The sequence below is a fragment of the Mizuhopecten yessoensis genome, unplaced genomic scaffold (genome assembly GCF_002113885.1).
Source record: "Mizuhopecten yessoensis strain PY_sf001 unplaced genomic scaffold, ASM211388v2 scaffold8447, whole genome shotgun sequence".
Classification (NCBI taxonomy): Eukaryota; Metazoa; Mollusca; class Bivalvia; order Pectinida; family Pectinidae; genus Mizuhopecten; species Mizuhopecten yessoensis.
In genome coordinates, this window is record NW_018407552.1 from 792,164 (window position 1) to 806,306 (window position 14,143).

Sequence of the window (14,143 nt, forward strand, 5' to 3'; positions counted from 1 at the left end):
GTACCAACATCATTTATACAATGGCGTCATTTTCCTCGGCTATTTTACAGATAATTGAGTTTTGATGTTAAGATAGAGAAATTGAATTGGTCCTGATTTGTTGGACCCATTTGGTATCCCCCTGTTACATGATTAATCTGACAAATATATCTAGTCATCCTGTCCCATTATTGATATGACCAATATGTCATCACCCTATATTCCAATTGGTCTGACTAGTATGTAGTGTCAGCCTGTTACATGGTCGGTCTGACGGGGGTGTCTTTTCACCATGTTAACGATTAGCTGGAGCATTGTCTCATCACAGTTGTGTACCCAGGTCTTATTGCACTTGAACATCACTTTCTATTGCTGTTGTGTAAATAATTGACTTTTGATTCATTGATAAAATATTCATATATTGACTTCTGTTGCTATCTCTAGGTTATGTATTGTTTACCTGACCTAATTTAAAATGATTGAGTCGGTTGCTATGTGTAAGGCTCACTATATCCTATATATACCAGATGAAAATTAAAATGGTTTTAAAATGAGAAATTTTAAGGTAAATTCTAGTTTATATATTAATGAAACACTTTTAAAGTAAGAATTCAGAAAGTGTCGAAAGCAAGTGTTTGGTTTTTTGAGTTTATTGTTAAGAATTTGTCGGACACCTCAACAAGCTGTTGGCACCTTGACTGTGACCTTTGTGCCCAAGTGTGTATGAGAGAGACTGGTACTAACACATGATGCTGTTTCAGTCCCTCATGTACCAGCGTGTGATTGCGGCCCAGATCCGTAACAGTCTCGCCAACGAATTGATGATGTATCATATGAAGGTATGACCACCACCGGGTGGTCCCGCATGTCGCACCACTACAATCTCTGGATGTGTACCTTTATAATACTTTTTGTATAGCACTAGTTTTTGTTTAAGTTTTTCAGGGAATCTGTAACTTACAAATCTCCCACTGCTGAAAACTTCTCTTTTCATTTGATTGAAACCTCAACAACTTTTTAAAGAGAATAATATTTCAAACGCTGTTTTGGTCACTTTGTTTTAAAAATACCTCATGATGCAAAATTTTAAGAATTTCATGCTCACCATTTTTGATAATTCAACAGGACAAAACAAAATCAAAATAGTTGTAGAATTGTCATCATTTGAGATTACATTAACAATTCTAATAATGGCTTTTTGGAATTTTGCTTTTAAATTGAAGGTTCAAATATTTTATCTCAAAAGAGGGACATTTTTTTTTTTACATCTGTGATGGTTTGATCTATTGTATGTTGTTATGTTGAGGTTTTCATATACATATGTAGTATTGTATAGTGGTGTATTCCTCTTGGTGTGTTTAGTCCACAGTACCTGTTGTACCTGTATATTAAATTCTTTATTATGTTTCATCCTGATCTATATTCTGAACACTCTATTCCTCTTTGATACTATTTTTTGTCCCCATCCATCAATAAACAGTCCTGTTTAACCTATTATAGAACCATTGGACAGTGTGTCTTGTACTGTCATCTCAAGGTGGAGTCACGTTCTGTCCGATATGCTGTCAAACTTATAAAGAGGGAAGATGAAGAACATGTCTTGCTTTGATGACATTACCTATGTAATCTCTGTTCCACACATAACTTACAGACTATTGTTGCCCCAGCTTTAAGTTTGAAATATAAAAGTTTTGATAAAGTCACTATCAAAATATTATCCGAGCTGGTTTCAAAGATTCTTTGATGTTTTCCAATCACACTTATAGACGTTTTGTGTTGATCTGCCATCTGATCCAAGCCTCCTGTTGTAATTTGTAATGTTTACTTTATATCAGGAACCACACCCAAAAGTATCGACAATGTGTCAAGACATTTAGCCTTTGTACTCTTGAAATATCCATTTTCTCAGGTCCCGTATTGTCACAAGCTTGACAGTTTCCCTTAAAAGTATTCAAATTGCTGCTGAGAGAAGATTTTTTTTTTATCTAACTCAGCTAGTTTTCATGGTTTCTGGTGCTGGAGATTGTCAGGATATCAGCCATGCCTTCATTGAAGTCTGCCAGACTATTCATTTTATAATCAAGTTCATATCATGTTACCAGCCATTAAAGAACTTCATGATAAATCTGTACATTACTCTTTGAATTTGATGTTGTGCTGATTAAGTTTGAGATAAGAGTTGATTAAATGTCCTAAAAGGATCATTTTAATGCTAGCTAATCATCAGAGACTGCAAATGATTTCAGTTTTCAATGATTATGTAACCCAGCGGTCACTAGAATATAGCATATGTAACCATTGGATCTCCTCATAGAAATAGTTGACAGACATGTCTTACTCTTATACGCACAGCTAATATATAAACAGGATCTCTTCACACAACTAATTAACAGACAGGATCTCCATACACAACCAATTAACAGACAGGATCTCCACACACAACCAATTAACAGACAGGATTTCCACACAATCAATTAACAAACATGATCTCCTCACACAACTAGTTAACAGACAGGATCTCCATACACAACCATTAACAGACAGGATCTCCACACACAACCAATTAACAGACAGGATTTCCACACAATCAATTAACAGACATGATCTCCTCACACAACTAGTTAACAGACAGGATCTCCACACACAACTAATTAATAGACAGGAACTCATCACACAACTAATTAACAGACAGGATCTCCACACACAACCAATTAACAGACAGATTCTCCACACACAACTAATTAACAGACAGGATCTCCACACACAACCAATTAACAGACAGATTCTCCACACACAACTAATTAACAGACAGGATCTCCACACACAAACAATTAACAGACATGATCTCCTCACACAACTAATTAACAGACAGGATCTCCACACACAACCAATTAACAGACAGGATCTCCACACACAACCAATTAATAGACTGGATCTCCTCACACAATCAATTAACAGACACGATCTCCTCACACAACTAATTAACAGACAAACAAAAGACTATCAAAAATGTGTTGAGAGTGAAAAGATTTGTCTATACCAGTTGCTGAATATGTTTTCTAGCTGTATAGCGTACGTCTAGTCTTACAAGAAGGACTCATCACTCAGGCCTCTAAATGTCTCCTGGAGGAGTAGACAGGAAGGATCTTGTACTGTTCAGCTGAAGTTAAGCAAAGATTCTTGGTTTGGTTTGTTTTGTTTCAGCTTTACATCCTATTAACAGCTATATTATTTAAGGAGATACCAGGTTTTGGTTGTTGAGGAAAGAAGAGTACCTGGAGAAAAAACATTGACCTGCCACCCATTGGTGAAGAGCTAGTGATTGTAGAAGGCCAGGCACTTTAACTACTACGTCATCGCAGCCCCCTTAGAATCAAGGACCTCTGTTGAGTGGCAAAGCACCTTGTCTTCACCAGTGTACATTTTGTACAAAACTTCAACAATTTGAACATATTCCCATCTTTACCACTTGCAGTGAGCAAGACTGTTGAAATCATCCAGGACAGACTCCCTTTGAAAGAAAACATCATGAGCGATGGGAGCTGTCTGTGATTTGGTACCATAAAAAGAGATCAATGATCTTACCGTACTGTCCAACTAAGGACACGGGCTCATTGACATCACAGCACTCTAGTTAGGAAAACCATTGATCAACTGAGGTAGACTGTGTTTAGATGAAAACTTATGAGAGCAATTGTAACTGTCAGTACAACACATATTAGGTGATTTACCAACAAAAACACAGGGCAGCGAGGAGAAGACACTAAGTTCTGCCAGAGTGCAGCCAGGAGTCAAGGCTCTAAGCTCTGCCAGGAACCACATTCATATGGAACAGAGATGTGGAAAATACAATGGCTAAGGCTCAACTCTGTTATTTGAAGACAACCACCTCTACAAAAAGGACCTAGACATAAAATTGAATTATTTACCATTGATCTTGCTAATGAAGCTACTGACTCCTTTAAGACAAAAGATAAGTCAGTGTAGTGTTAAAAAAGTGGCACAATGAGTAAGAGGGATCTTTCACAATCACAGAGTGAAATTTCATGCTTAAACCTACACAAAAACATTCTCAGATATCGCTCTAGGCCTTCCCTAGGTTACCAGTAGCAAATTGAAGGCAAATTAAGTCATCTTTTATATCAACTGTAGTGACTGATAATGAGATGGGAAACAATGAGAGGTTTGGCCATGCAGGTAGAGGAACAATGCTCCAATGATTGTGGCTGTTAATTAAGTAACCCTGTCGCAATATATTACATTAGATTTACCCAATGGTATTAAGGTTTCAGAATCAAGTAGTTAAAGGTCACTGACATGAAACTGAATGTAACATTTGTAGAGCCATGACAGGAGCTATGAAATCCCAGCAGTCATCCACCAGCTTCTCCTATCCACCTGTGAGCTGAAATGATGATCCCTCACTATAGTGTTATAATGAGTTATCAATGATCTAAATAAAACCTACATCATCATAGAAAACTGTATTTTGCGATGCATTAAAGTAAGCAAGTCAAACATCTTTATTCTCAAACATTTGATAAAATCATAAATTTCAATATTTGCAATAATTCCATGGTTAACACTCATTTCCATTTATATCGAAATGCAATCAACACTCAAGTGTTTCTCATTTCAAGTCGTTTTCTTGTTTCCCTGTGCCCACCTCAGATGCTATAACATTGATGTACTGTTGTCTCAGCAGGGCCCCTAGTGGCCTGTCCGCGCTAACCTGTGAATGTAACTACACCCTTCCCCTATGGTGTACAAGTCTGTTACATTTATGTGTCCACAGGGGTGTATGTAGCACTCAAGTGTAGGATCCAAACTTATCCTATTATTTTAATCAAATATCCTGGAGAACTTGTGTTGTTTTCTGTTTCAAAATGAAAATCCAAACCATACTTTTTTGATCCGGGAAGTAAATGTGCGTTTATGAATTATGCAAAGTTTACATTCTGAAAACAACACATATTTTTCAAACTTTTTGACTTTTCTTGTTTGGTAGAATCAATTTATCTTTGTAGTTTTCAGATATGTTATCATTATCTGTATTCCATAAAAGTTTGTACTTTTGCAGATTCTGAATATTATATTTATTTTGGTATATTCTTATAAAAAGAGAAAAAAATCAGTTTCAAATACATTTTCAATATAGATTTAATACTTGAAACTTGCAAAAGTACAATCTTTTCAATTTTTCGTGATTTGTAGATGGTGGTTTTAATTTTACTCTCTTGTATGTAGTTTTACAGGTGTTCCTCTGCCACCATTCTCAACTCTTTTCAGTTTGTGTGACTCTGTTTTATCTTTGGTCGGCCCTTGTTTACTTCCAGTGTCTTATGTACAAGAAGTTACAAGACTCGCAGCACAGAAATAAGCTTGCAAATGAACTTATGAATTATCACATGCAGGTTTGTGTGGTGTTTTATTTTTATTATGTGTTATTGATGATTTCAATTTTTGAGTTTTAATTCACATGCTTTCTTACGTGTAGTTTCTATTTCTGCTTTTGGTGTTGTAATTTTAGATTAGAATCCTTCATTTATACATTTGTAGATTAATTTTCATACTGATAGTGAGATTTCCTAGGTAGTCCTGTAGACTATTTATAGTAAATTGTATATTCTAAGCTTATAATTTATGCAGTAATGTTTATTACTATTGATTGAAAATTGAATATCTTAAGCTACATAGGTATTAATTATTGCAGTAATATATGTTAATATTCTTCTTTAATTAGCTTCTCAGTATTAATTTGCAAAACAATACGAAGATTTAAGATATATTTTTTATGAAAATAATAAAACTAAAATTGATATACTAAATACTAAATGCTTAATTTTCATTGAATATTTTACATTTGCCAGTATTCTGTTTTTAAAATAGCAAATGCTTAGTGGGGGGCCAGCACATTGGGTCGAGGGTACATGTATTTTTATGGGAGTTATTCCCCTTAGGTTACGTTATAACCACTTTACAGACTTTATATTGTAATGTTTAGCATTCAAACTCTGAACAGATCATCAGAATAGAAATGTGTTGGATGAGCTTCATACCATCTATTTCTTTAGAGTTACTGCCCTTGTTAGAAAATGGTAATTCTCCAGATATCAGATATGTTTCAATTTCAACAGAATTTGTTACAGATGTTTGAAACACAAATTATTCTGGAGTCTTTAATTCTCGATACTGTCTGTCTAATGTATTAAAGAGTTGATTCCCTTTTTAGAACTAAATAACAGTCCACAGGGTGCATTTTTAATGAATTCACACACAATTCAGTGCAGCTATTTCTAACACAGACATGTCAGATTTGAGAAATACTCAACATTTCTAGTCTTTTTTTTTCTTTAAAATTTCGCAGTATATAGTGCCCTTGCTAGTGTAAACTTTTCCAGATACCTGAAGCGACCATTGTCTAGATAATAATGTAGGATTTATATTAGAAACATAGTTTGTATATATCCTTCATTTAGTGCATTCAAATTCATAAACAACACACTTCAGAAAGTTGAACTCTTCTATATAATTTCCTGTACAACTAAGCTTTCATATGTTTCATACCTTTGTTCAATTAAGTAAAATATATTGTTTCTATAGATATATTCAGGGACGCCAATAACTTGGTGACATTGGCTGATAATGTTTTCTCATCCATTGAAGATTGTATCAGTAATATGTAAAGAGAAAGCATCATATGAAAAGTTTTTAGTAGTTCATCAATCTAAAATAAAGTATTTTGATGGTAACTGTTATATATATATATTAATTCCTTCTTGAAGAATAGATTGTATAATATGTTCTGTTTATTGTTATACATAACATACATAACTAGGTATAACATGTATGTCAACTTTATTACAAACTCCTAATCAATCTGACTTTGTTTGATTAGGTGGCACAAGAAGAAGTTGACACACTGGCTCACATGGAGATAAATTCGCCGTCTTTCTGGCATGCAGACTTTGATAAATTCTCATTCCCTCCCAGAATGATTCCAGAGGATGATACTGAAATGGTATGTCTGTAGGTGACCAAGTTTATGTTCAAGTAACTCTGCCTCATGATTATCTCCCTTGATACAGAATCACTCCTTTAAAGGGACTCTTTTCCTTGTTTGTTAATTTTTCTATTAGTTTCGATTTATTAATATTCTGTGATAAGTCGCTTTCCAAAGTGTTAGGGGCTTTTTGTTCAATTATCAATGAAAAGTATCTCATTCATTTTCAGGCATGTTTAACTATGTTTGAAGATTTAGGATTTATAACAAAATTCAGAATCAGGAGAGACACTCTCGCCAGGTAAGTAATCAACAATGTTTTTAACCAAAATTTCTGTTTGCTGGCAAAGAAAAGAGACTGTTTAAAATAATTGATAGTGAACAAACCTTGTAAATATAAATTTGTGGAACATATGGATATTAACAATCAGAGTTAATTATTAAATGTTTTAGCAGAAATATAAGTTTAAATTAAGTTTAAGTAATTTAAGTAAATTGTTTATTTAATATTTGAAGCCGAGCTGTAAAAAGAGTAGCAATGCTCCTATTCCGTCTTTGCGTATTGCAGAGTTATCTTCTCTTGTGAGCAGGTATTGATTGTTACGTCATTGGTTTGTGTGGAAAAATTACGTCGTTTTCTCAAAAATTGATGACGTTACTCTGACAAACAAATGACGTAACAATCAATACCTGCTCACAAGTGCAGATACCTCTGCAATACGCAAAGACGGAATAAGCAAATGTTAACATCATACAACATCATCAGGCACTTCTGAACACACATTTGATTTTATCTACATTGATTGATGTCAGGAAAGCAAAGTATTGAATTTTGAATTCCAATTTTATTTTATTATTCAGGTTAGATTTAGAAATAAGCATACTTTCATGGTTCACGATTTCAATATCTAATTGAATTGAAATAAATATGACGAACTCAAAAATTTGAAAGATTTCTCTGGTATTCCTTTATAATTGTATGTGCATGTATGACTGTCCAGTAATATTAGTATCATCAACTTACACATTTTCTGGTGTACAAATATAAAATGACTGTTGAGAGGTTTTAGATGCCATTAATTTCTTACCTTTAACTATACATGTTCTTTCTTTTCTATCAATGACTTGCTTGAGATGTATTACAGGTTTGTGCTGATGGTGCGGCGAGGCTACAGAAATCCACCCTACCACAACTGGATGCATGCGTTTGCTGTCACACACTTCTGTTATGTTTGTATGAAGAACTTGAAGCTTACACAATATTTAGAGTGAGTGATACCTATGACAGAGTTGAATGTCTCTATTTAGAATTGTCTGAATTTTCAAATATGGAAGTTGGTGTATATATCTTTTTGCCTACCTTATACATTCCAATTCTTCAGGGGATTTTAAATACTCTTTGTTTACAACCATTGCAATAAAAGTAAGTGGGGTCTGTCTGTAGAAGGAATCTTGCCCATACTACTAGTCCTATGGTTACAACCAGGATTTTTAGCTCACCTGGTCCAAAGTACCATGGTGATCTTGTGCCATACCGCAGCGTCCGTCCACTGTCCGTCCGTCCGTCCGTCAACTTTTCCTTTAAAACACTACTAGTCCTGAACAGACAAGTAGAATTTGACTTAATTTGGTCTGGAGCATCCTTTGACCAAGGGGACTAAATTTTGTATAAATGGTGGGTCTGGCCCCCTGGGGGCTGAGGGGAGGGGCCCTATAGGGGAAATATAGCAAATTCTTTAAAACCCTTCTTCTGTATGAATGAAAGGATTTGTTCCATATTTGGTCAGAAGCATCCTTGGGTGAAAGGGGAACAAATTTTGTATAAATGGTGGGTCTGGCCCCCCAGGGGCCTGAGGGGCGAGGCCTAAAAGGGGAAACATAGCAAAATCTTTAAAATCCTTCTTATTCTGTAGGAATGAAAGGATTTGTTCCATATTTGGTCTGAAGCGTCCTTGGGTGAAGGAGAACCAATTTTGTATAAATGGTGTATCTAACACACACACCCCTCCTTCTTTTACGATAGGGATTAAGGGATTGTATCCTAATTTAGTCTTGAGCATCCTTGGGCGAAGGGGACTCAATGTGTGGTCTCCCAGGGGGCAGGTAGGGACCAATAGGAGAAATAGAGGTAAAACCTTTAAAATCATTCTTCGACCATTGGGATTAAGGGATTTTATCCTTATTTAGTCTGTAGCATCCTTTGGGCATAGGGGTGGGGCTCTGTTTGAAGTTTGTTCTCGCTATATCTCAAGTACTGGTTGAATCTTTCTGAAATACAGCACCTACCATGGAGTGATATCTATACTTGATACAAATTATTTTAAACATATTCAGGTGAGCGATACAGGCCCTCTGGGCCTCTTTTTTAAAACTCCTCTGATGTAATCATACCCCACACTTGTGAAGTTGTTTACTTGAACTTACGTTTTTGACATAGCTATAAACGTAATTATGCCCCTTTCATTTTCTTTTCTGGACAATTCCTTGCACACTTTTCATACAAACTTTGTGAAACTCAATTGAGAAATGTGTAAGGTAGTTTATAATATGTCCTTAACCCAGATACAAATTACAGGTATAATGTGTAAGGTAGCTTATAATGTGTCCTTAACCCAGATACAAATTATTATACAAAAACATGAACCAAAAATGTGTAAGGTAGCCTATATCTTTAGCTCTTACACAAAAACAAAATCATGAGTAAGTTAGGCCTATCTGTTATTGTTTAATAATGCTTTGTTCTGGATATTGATTTGTGAAGTTTTTCTGTACACATGATTTGACAAGTATGGCACACAGACCTGTATGCTTCCCTCTCATTTCAGAGACATAGAAATGTTTTCGCTGTTTACATCATGCATGTGCCATGATATTGACCACAGAGGAACCAATAATTCATATCAGTCAGTATCGGTGAGTAGAACCTGACTCAGTCATCATATCTATTCATACTTAACGAGTGATAATGTATAAGATGTTATCAAACCTGTAACAAATTGAGTTTGATATAGTCATCCAAATATTTTGTATGTTTGAATTTCACAACAACAATTCTAAATTATTTCCTTGAACAGTAACATGTTGTTTGAACCATGAAAGGAAGTATTAAGTGTTGGAAAGGTGTGTGATGTGGAGATAATTGGTGTATGATGTTGTTGGCTTGTTTTATGTTTCAGGGGAGAGTTGTGTAGCGGGGTGTATTATTGTGAGATGTGTGGGGTTGATCTGATGTGTGAGAGTTAATGTGTAGCGGGGTGTATTATTAGCTCACCTGGCACGAAGTGCCAAGTGAGCTTATGCCGTGGCGCGGCGTCCGTCGTCCGTCCGTCCGTCCTCGTCCGTCAACTTTTCCTTTAAACAACTTCTTCTGAAGAACGGACAGGCCTAGAGTCATGATATTTGGCTGAAAGCTTCGTTGGTAGGAGCCCTACAACGTTTGAGAACGAAAATGACCTTGACCTGTTTTCAAGGTCACAGGGGTCAAATATGTCAAAAACTTCAAACGACTTCTTCTAAAGAACTAAAAGGTATAGAATCTTCATATTTGGCTGATGGCTTCCTGGGATAGAGCCCAACAAAGTTTGAGAATGAAAATGACCTTGACCTACTTTCAAGGTCACAGGGGTCAAATGTGTCAAACACTTCAAACGACTTCTTCTGAAGAACTGAAAGGTATAGAATCTTTATATTTGGCTGGTGGCTTCCTGGGATAGAGACCAACAAAGTTTGAGAATGAAAATTAGTTTGACCTACTTTCAAGGTCACAGGGGTCAAATATGTCAAAAACTTCAAACGACTTCTTCTGAAGAATTAAAAGGTATAGAATCTTCATATTTGGCTGATGGCTTCCTTGGATGGAGCCCAACAAAGTTTGAGAATGAAAATTACCTTGACCTTCTTTCAAGGTCACAGGGGTCAAATGTGTCAAACACTTCAAACGACTTCTTCTGAAGAACTGAAAGGTATATAATCTTTATATTTGGCTGGTGGCTTCCTGGGATAGAGCCCAACAAAGTTTGAGAATGAAAACTAGTTTGACCTACTTTCAAGGTCACAGGGGTCATATATGTCAAAAGCTTCAAATGACTTCTTCTGAAGAACTGAAAGGTATAGAATCTTTATTTTTGATTGATGGCTTCCTTGGATAGAGCCCGACAAAGTTTGAGAATGAAAATGACCTTGACCTTCTTTCAAGGTCACAGGAGTCAAATGTGTCAGACACTTCAAACGACTTCTTCTGAAGAACTGAAAGGTATATAATCTCTATATTTGGCTTGTAGCTTCCTAGGAAAGAGCCGAACAAAGTTTGAGAATGAAAATGACCTTGACCTTCTTTTAAGGTCACATGAGGCAGATATGTCAAACACTTTAAACGACTTCTTCTGAAGAACTGGTAGTTATAAAATCTTAATATTTGGCAGGTGGCTTCCTGGGAAAGAGCCAAACAAAGTTTGCGAATGAAAATGACCTTGACCTACTTTCAAGGTCACAGCGTTCAAATATGTCAAACAGTTCAAACAGCTTCTTCTGAAGAATTAAAAGGCATAAAATTATAATATTTGGCTGGTGACTTCCCGGGATAGAGCTCACCAAAGTTTGCAAATGAAAATGACCTCAACCTACTTTAGAGGTCACAGAGGTCAACAACATTTTAATGGATTTGTTCTTGAGAACTAAAAGGAATGGATTCATAAGATTTGGCTGGTAGCTTTTTGGAATAGAGCTAACCAATTTGAGAAGGAAAATGACATTGACCTACTTACAAGATCACAGGGAAAAATATGTCAAGCAACTTCTGAAGAAGAATCAAAAAGCATAGAATCTTATAATAATATTTTGCTGGTAGTTTCAACAGATGGAGCCAACAAAGTTTGCGAGGGAAATATTTTTAGTGCAATATAATATTTAATGAGAATATTTTGCTATGACTGCTTAAATATTCAGGTGAGCGATACAGGCCCTCTTGGGCCTCTTGTTGTGAGATAATTGTGAGGGGTTGATCTGATGTGTGAGAGTTAATGTGTAGCGGGGTGTATTATTGTGAGATGTGAGGGGTTGATCTGATGTGTGAGAGTTTGATGTGTCTATATCCAATATAGTCGAAGTGAGAACAGTAGAGCCGAGGTGATAAGGCCACTACATACATTCTCACCACCGCTGTGTGTAAGGCAGACAAGTGTTAGCCAATACATTGTTTCTAGCACCAATCCTATACTTTCAGTCTCAAAGCATTATCAACCAGACGTCTCGTCAGCCTACCTAAAACATTTAAACAACAATGCACAATATCTATTACAACAATACAGAGGAAGAAAATTAAAACTCTTAGGAATAGTGTTGGCAAAGGACATTGTAAGAAAGACAATTTTTTGTCTCGCCGACACGAAGTAGCAGAAGCAAGACTAAGGTTTTGCTATTCTGGCAACAGCACAGGCGTCAACAAGTTTTTGTATTTAAATTAGTTTCACTGAAAATTTAAGTTCTAGACTAACCAAATTTGCACCAAAGATGCATCTTAGGTAGTACATCTCAACCCATGCATCAAATATAATGCTAGATGCGGCCTACCTTTTACGGTCCATTGACTTTGTCAGCATCTCCATCAACATTAAGTTTTTGTGTTTAAGTTAGTTTCTCTGAAACTATAAGTGCTAGACCAACCAAACTTGCACCACAGATTGATGCATCTTAGGTAGTACATCTCAACCCATGCATCAAATATAATGCCTGGTGTGGCCTATCAACAGCTTAGGTCAGTTAAGGACATGTCTCCAAATGTGTGTTTTTTTGTTAAGTTGTTTTTTGAAGAAACAATGACCTTTGAATATTAGTGTTTCAAATGATCACCCAACCCCAACTAGAGATATTTTTGTTTTTCTAATAATGCCTAGGTAACTAGTAGAACTAGTATGGTATTATGTAAAACAAACTTATTCTGGCAGCAGTGAAGTGTATGGTGTATGTTCACACAGAGCATCAGACATTTGGAGCTGGAGAGGTGTGCACCCCTGATAACACGAGCAAACACTAGATTATTGATTTTGCTGCAGACTTTGTTTGATTGTGGTATGTACAATGTAGTTATGATATATGCTCACTCTGTTGTAGAAATCCGTTCTTGCTGCCTTGTACAGCTCGGAGGGCTCTGTCCTTGAGGTACTGATGTTATATCATATTGTCAATGATTTTCAAAAAGAATATTTCACGTTCATAGAAACTTCAATTTTGATATCAAGCAATTTTTGAGTTTACATAAACAATGTAATTTACAATATTTAATTTATCAGCTCACCTTATCAGTAAAACATCAATGCTGTGACAGGAAGCCTATATTTATTAAGTATAAAAAATGTCCAATTTCATAACTAAATTAAAATTTGTCTTACAAGGTAAATGCTGATTACTTCAAAACTGTGCCTGTCAGAATTAACGTAACACCTTATGTGGTCTCTTTCACCTGGTAGAACATAGGAATTGATGTTCTTCGAATTATCAATTCAAGAGATTTGATTTTGTTGTTTTTTTGTTTCAGAGGCATCACTTTGCTCAATCCATGTGTATAGTCAATACAGACGGATGCAACCTCTTTGAGAACTTGTCTAGCAAGGTTTGTCCAAACCTCTCAGTCCCCATAAGGGAAATAAAAGTATTCACAACACCACAAGAACAGCTTTGTTGTTTACTTGCCGTCTACATGTATCGACTGCTATGCAGCCATCATCAGGACCCATAGCAGTGAAAACATGTAGACGTCAAGTAAACAACAAAGCTGTTCTTGCAGTGTAGAAAATCCTTTAATTTCCCTTAATGTATCTATAGTTAGGATCACTAGTGAATCCCCTGTGGATCCATCCCGGAACACTATTCCCTTAATGTATCTATAGTTAGGATCACTAGTGAATCCCCTGTGGATCCATCCCGGAACACTATTCCCTTAATGTATCTATAGTTAGGATCACTAGTGAATTCCCTGTGGACCCACCCCGGAACACTATTTCCCTTAATGTATCTATAGTTAGGATCACTAGTGAATTCCCTGTGGATCCACCCCGGAACACTATTTCCCTTAATGTATCTATAGTTAGGATCACTAGTGAATCCCCTGTGGATCTACCCAGGAACACTATTTCCCTTAATGTATCTATAGTTAGGATCACTAGT

The 14,143-nt window shown here is 36.0% G+C and overlaps 1 protein-coding gene across 4 annotated transcripts in view; it reads left to right on the forward strand.

Moving 5' to 3' along the window:
- LOC110455963 (cGMP-dependent 3',5'-cyclic phosphodiesterase-like) overlaps positions 1 to 14,143 on the forward strand; it is a 152,284-nt gene that overhangs the window by 130,907 nt on the left and 7,234 nt on the right. For 3 of the 4 annotated variants that reach the window (XM_021506434.1, XM_021506436.1, XM_021506437.1), the window contains 7 exons: positions 741 to 818; positions 6,878 to 7,000; positions 7,213 to 7,283; positions 8,128 to 8,250; positions 9,808 to 9,895; positions 13,091 to 13,138; positions 13,515 to 13,589. In XM_021506434.1, coding sequence (XP_021362109.1) covers positions 741 to 818; positions 6,878 to 7,000; positions 7,213 to 7,283; positions 8,128 to 8,250; positions 9,808 to 9,895; positions 13,091 to 13,138; positions 13,515 to 13,589 — 606 coding nt within the window. Of the gene's footprint in view, positions 1 to 740; positions 819 to 5,315; positions 5,394 to 6,877; positions 7,001 to 7,212; positions 7,284 to 8,127; positions 8,251 to 9,807; positions 9,896 to 13,090; positions 13,139 to 13,514; positions 13,590 to 14,143 lie in introns of all 4 variants that reach the window. The other variant, XM_021506435.1, reaches the window with a different exon arrangement.